Source organism: Acipenser ruthenus, chromosome 59 (assembly GCF_902713425.1).
Source record: "Acipenser ruthenus chromosome 59, fAciRut3.2 maternal haplotype, whole genome shotgun sequence".
In the NCBI taxonomy this organism is placed as follows: Eukaryota; Metazoa; Chordata; class Actinopteri; order Acipenseriformes; family Acipenseridae; genus Acipenser; species Acipenser ruthenus.
This window is the reverse complement of record NC_081247.1, coordinates 2029002-2035001: the sequence shown is the minus strand read 5'-3', so window position 1 is coordinate 2035001 and position 6000 is coordinate 2029002. Positions and strand designations below refer to the sequence as shown.

The following is a 6000-nucleotide window of genomic DNA, read 5'->3' as shown; positions in this document are numbered from 1 at the left end:
TAGTGAGGCTTTAAATATTTAGGAATTGTGAAACTGGGTCCTGTTATCACTGCGCAGTGAAGATCAGGCAATTAATTTAGCAAGGTAAGAAATGACGCTCTAACCACACCTTCTGCAATTATACCCCTGTTTATTCACCTCTCCTGATGTTAACCTGCTGAATTGATGTTAACCTGCTGAATTGCTGCTGAAGTGTGAGAAAAGATGCAACACTGCCATCTGGTGGACTGGAGAATTAAAGCGCGAGAGGGAAAGGGAGGGACAGAGGGAAGAAAGAGAAGTTAAATTTTCTTTACTTACATAGACTTCTGGACCATAGAGTCCATCCTGGTAGACAAGACTGTAATAAAAACATGAGAGTGTTAGAGCAAGTCCAGCAAAGAAAGCTTCCAGTTCTGACTTTCATCAGTTACATTCATATTTAGAAACTTAAATTCAACAACAAACCTTTAGCTTAGAAGTCTTTCTAAATGCAGCACTGTTGAGTGTTAAAAAAATTATGGATGTCAAATTTCTGGTCCCCCTTTAAAGGAGTGCTTACTATCTTTAAAATCCATTCTCTCACCTCTTATTAGCCATTGCTAATAAGAGTTCAGAAGATTATTGTTACTATTATTATTATTATTATTATTATTATTATTATTATTATTATTATTATTATTATTCTTCACAGTAATCAACTGGACGTAATTAACAGTTGCTCCTTACCCTGGGTAGGCGGGGACTGGAGTAGGCGTGGCTGCAGTGGCTGAGCGAATCGTGTTGTAGACTGCCCTGCCACGCCCCCTGAGGGCGGCACCTCTGTAGGCCAGGGTGGGCGGGGCTACTGGATAGGGGAAACTGGCCACTAGAGGGAGAAAGTGCAATAAAAATGAACATTTGAACTAACAATACAGAGAGACTGGTCTGTGTACTAGCTGAGGGTGTATAATGCACTGGTGAGACACTGTGGCCCTGGAGAGAGTTTAATAAAGATCAGCCAGACTAATCCCAGCAGGGCTGAAGGACTGAGCTACGCAGACAGGCTGAAAGAACTGAATCTATTTAGCCTGGAACAAAGAAGGGGGGCATGATTGAACTTTTTTAAATCTTAAAAGCAGTTGACTTAGGCCCCGTCTCCACTGCCTGGCACTCCCAGCTACGGCTGCCACGGCAACAATACAGGATGTTTCCATGGCTGCGCGCAGCCCAGCGGCTGAGCGCCGCTATCTGGTCAGGTTTTGTATCTCTTACTCGATGTAGCCAAACGGGCTACAAAGGAAGTGATTCTTCATGTATCCAGGAGGTGCAAGTGGAGAAGAAACCGACAGGGAAATCACTACCATTGTGGCTGATTTTCTTTCATATAGGTAAAGCAGGCATAGGACATTTTCTTTAAGATTTCTTGTATTCACAGAGAGCAGAGAACTTTGCTAAACTGAACAATTTGCATCCTGCTTCAGCATACGAGACACACGTTTCTTTTTTTTATTATTAACCATCGGCTTCTTTAATACAAAACATAATATGATCCCACAAACACTCATTTTATAAGCGCAATAACACACTTTAGCTTGTTCAAATATGGCTTTGCCTTGTGCCAAACAATAACCCTAAGTGTGCAGTTATTGGACCACAATTGAACACCCTGGAGTGTGTTATTGCTTCATAGTATACACACTGATGAGATGGTGCTCCCAACAGACACACTCACTGGTGTAAAGCTCAGGGGCGTAAACTGCTCCCATCATTGGATTGATTTTCCAACCAGCTAAAAAAAAGAGAGAGAGAGAGAGAGCGAGAGAGAGAGAGCGAGAGAGAGAGAGAGAGAGAGAGAGAGAGAGAGAGAGAGAGAGAGAGAGAGAGAGAGAGTTTCAATATAACTGTCAAGGAGAGTCAGTGTTTTAAACAGTAATCCATTACAGTTAGAAGTCACTTGAACACAATTGTAAAATGTAGGCAACTTCTCAGACACTGTTTACTTTAGAGAGATGTTTTTTTTCAGTTTGGTTAGGCTGCAGCTTGAAATATTGTTTGAAGATCCAGCTATAACACCTGACTTGTTCCCTCCTGTGATACCTTTTCATTTAACATGTGTTTAACTCCATCATAAATGATACCTCTGTATTATTATTTATTTCTTAGCAGACACCCTTATACAGGGCGACTTACAATAGTTACAAGATATCATATTATTTTTACATACAATTACCCATTTATACAGTTGGGTTTTTACTGGAGCAATCTAGGTAAAGTACCTTGCTCAAGGGTACAGCAGCAGTGTCCCCCACCTGGGATTGAACCCACAACCCTCCGGTCAAGAGTCCAGAGCCCTAACCACTACTCCACACTGCTGCCTGTATATAGTACTACCGTCATTACTACTTTGAAAACCACAGCATTGAAACCATGTGGTCAGAACACTAGTCCAGCAAAATAATGCCATTACATAGATCTAAAGAATTACAGTGAGTGTTAATGTCTTCAGACAGACAGTGGATATAGTTATACAATAGCAAAACCCTTATAATAATGTCCTACAGTACAGAGCTGGAAGGTGGTTTGAATGGAACAAGGAGGTCAGTGCTGGACGGTTTCCAGACAAGACAACCTAGGACCACTCAGAATGATTGCACATATCATACAAAGGCAAGGGAAAGAAACCAATAAAACAACACTTGAAGCCACTGCTTCTTATCAAGGCTACGGGAAGCCGTTCTGTATTCAGTCAGACTCACCGTTGATCACAGGGGTTTGAGGTTTCTTTGTGACGACTCTCGCTGTCGCATTATTGACCTGATAAAGAAAGAGCATTGATTAGATATACATAGAAACAGTATCACAGAGAGAACGCAGAAGAACCTGAGTCACGCAGAGACATTATTCAACTAGAGATAATTACACCATCAGGGAAATATTTAGCACAGGATCGGTTTACAATGAGCACTGTCATTGACACAAATATTATTATTTGTTTATTTAGCAGACGCCTTTATCCAAGGCGACTTACAGAGACTAGGGTGTGTGAACTATGCATCAGCTGCAGAGTCACTTACAACTACGTCTCACCCGAAAGACGGAGCACAAGGAGGTTAAGTGACTTGCTCAGGGTCACACAATGAGTCAGTGGCTGAGGTGGGATTTGAACCGGGGACCTCCTGGTTACAAGCCCTTTACTTTAACCACTGGACCACAGAGCCTCCTATAAACCTCACTGGACAGATTAGACAGATGTAGAAACAGGAGTGGGGTACAGAACATCTACTTTATGTCTTCAAATTCTGACGTTATAGAAGAATTTGTAAGTGACCTTTACAATTAAAGTATTGTAGAGTAGGATAGAACAGAATCTAGCAGAACAGAGTGCAGCAGTGTTGTAGAGTCAATAGTAAAGAAAGCTTGAGTAGGACAGAATGGAGTACAATAGCAAAGTATAGCAAGAATAGAGTACAGTGGTATAGCAGAGCAGAGTATAACAGAGTACTGTAGAACAATGTAATACACTAGTATAGAATCAATTAATATAGTAGAAAAAGCTATGACAGAATGGAGTGCAGCAGCATAGAAGAACAGAGTATAACACCACATGGGAAGTAGGATAAAGTGCAGTAGCATACAAAGTATTGTGAAATAGAGAATAACGCTGTGCAGTAGTAACACAGCATGGGGTATGTGGAAGGGATGATGTCACTGGCAATGCTATTGTAACCAGGAAGAGACTCAGAGGTAGAGAATGCAAGTTTCAGCCCTAATGCGCACTTTTAATAATTATAAATAAACAATACACTAAACAGACACAAACAAAAACACATTCACAAACCAAAAGGCACAAGGGCCAAAACAAAAGGTCTATACAAAACACTCACGGATGTAAATAACACAGGACGAACGGCACAGCACAGAACAGAACACGAAAAACACTCACCACATACCTCTCACACCAACATTAACTCTAACACACTAACCATTTCACCATCCCTGATCACCTCATTTATACACCTGTGGCATTCCCACATGTGTGTGCAGGTCAATACTCCCCACATATACACACCAGTGCACTGGCAGGGCTTCTTCCTGCCACACTGCCACAGGGTTTAATAAAGGAAGGCAGACTATGGCAGAATAGCATGGTAGTATAACATAATATAGCATAACAGAGTATAACAAAGTATTCAAAGAATAGAATGTAGTGCAGTAGTATACCAGTGTAGGGTATGATAGAGTATAATAAAGAATGTTGTACACTAGTATAGAATCACAAAACAAACAAACTCAATTAAAAAGTCACCTGTTCTCACCTCAATCTTTCTTCCTTCCACGATGGTTCCGTTTAATTTGTCACGAGCGCTGTCCGCCTCTAAACTGCTTTCAAACGTGACGAAACCAAACCCCTGTTTATAAAAACAAGAAACAGAGAGTTTAACAAGCTGTCTACGCCTCAGACAGGCAGGCAGACAAATAGACAGACAGACTGGCAGACAGACAGACAGACAGACTGGCTAATTCACTAGCCTCTCATTCCTTCCGTTTGCCTTTCTCAAAACAAACACCAGCACAAAAACAAATGGCATACCTTTGATCCCCTTTCATTAAAGATGATTTCAACATCGAGAATTTTTCCAAATTGCTGAAAAAAAAATAATAAAATCATGATTATTATACAATTGAGATATAGTGCTGGTTCCTATTAACCTATATATATATATATATATATATATATATATATATATATATATATATATAGTAAGTAAGTGCAATAATTACCGATGACCAACAGATGTCACTGTTTCTTACTAGTGACATCTGAATCCATTCCTTGTTCCTTTGAATCAAATGATGTTAATCACACGTATAGGGTGCACATTCATTGTGAGAAGTGAGATTATTAGTTAGTTAATTCATGCACAAATGCATGCCTTAACTAGTTAATTAATGTGCAAATGCATGCCTTATACTTGTGATCAACATAATTTGCTACAAAGGAACAAAGAATGAATACAGGTAATTAAATCCATATGAATTAACAGGGGCTGAATTCAAAATGAATGACTTCAGAACACAAAGGAAATGCAGAAGAGATTGAGGTGTTATTCCTGTGGGATTCAGTTGCAATTCATCTTGAATTTGTGGCCATTCTTTTATAGAGTTACCAACATAAATAATACAATGGATTGATTATCTGAGAATTAATATGTTCATTGATTGGTAAATTAGACTCTCACCCCGAACATCTGTCTCAAGTCCGGGTCTCGAAATCGGAACGGGATGTTGGACACGTGCAGACGCTTGGGCTGAGGCTTACTGCTGTCCTCCTCCTGCCCTGCGGCATTCTGGGATAGGTCCAACTGAGCAGAGTCCTCCTGCTGCTGTGAGAGAGAGAAGAGAGGAGAGGAGAGGGGAGAGAAAGGGAAGAGAAAGAAGGGGAGATAGAGAGGAGGGGGAGAAAAAGACAAAGGAGAAAGTGTGGAAAGAAAGAGGAGGAGAATGGGGGAAAGGAGAGAGGAGGGCAGAATATATAGAGAGAAAAAGACAGTGGGGAAGGGAGAGTTGAAAGAGGGTGGAGGGAAGGGGAGAGGGAGAAAGGGGAGAATGGGGAAAGAGAGGGGAGAAGGAGGGGAGAGAAGGAAACGGTTTAAATCTGAAATAGAAACTGATAGTTAATCAGGTGCTTCATAACCAGGTGCTTTATAAAATTCATAAAGAATGTTCTGCAGTATTGGATTTGTATCTGTATCAGTATCAGTATCTGTCTATCTGTCTGCCCGTCTAGCTTGCAATCGATCAATACTGAACCCCAACCTGAATGGTTTTATTTGGATTCATAACTAATATTTACTATATCCTTGTCATCTTACTCCAAGTTTATTTTATAGTATTTAAAATTCTCTACACGTTGTTTGAAATAAAGATTTAGAACTGCTAAAAGAAACTTAATAAATTCAATGACAAACACTGCAACTAGATTCTTTTGTCATTTCATATTTTAAGTTTCTTTTGGTATTTCTAAATTTAGGACTATTG

General features: G+C 40.1%; 1 protein-coding gene across 3 annotated transcripts in view; it reads right to left on the bottom strand.

Annotated features, from left to right (window-relative positions):
- LOC131725010 (RNA binding protein fox-1 homolog 1-like) overlaps nucleotides 1-6000 on the bottom strand; it is a 42146-nt gene that overhangs the window by 16476 nt on the left and 19670 nt on the right. For 2 of the 3 annotated variants that reach the window (XM_059018309.1, XM_059018311.1), the window contains exons 3-9: nucleotides 5202-5345; nucleotides 4553-4606; nucleotides 4278-4370; nucleotides 2718-2775; nucleotides 1694-1750; nucleotides 709-847; nucleotides 301-340 (exon numbers count right to left, since the gene is read on the bottom strand). In XM_059018309.1, the coding sequence (XP_058874292.1) occupies nucleotides 301-340; nucleotides 709-847; nucleotides 1694-1750; nucleotides 2718-2775; nucleotides 4278-4370; nucleotides 4553-4606; nucleotides 5202-5345 (585 nt within the window). The remainder of the gene's footprint in view (nucleotides 1-300; nucleotides 341-708; nucleotides 848-1693; nucleotides 1751-2717; nucleotides 2776-4277; nucleotides 4371-4552; nucleotides 4607-5201; nucleotides 5346-6000) is intronic. The other variant, XM_059018310.1, reaches the window with a different exon arrangement.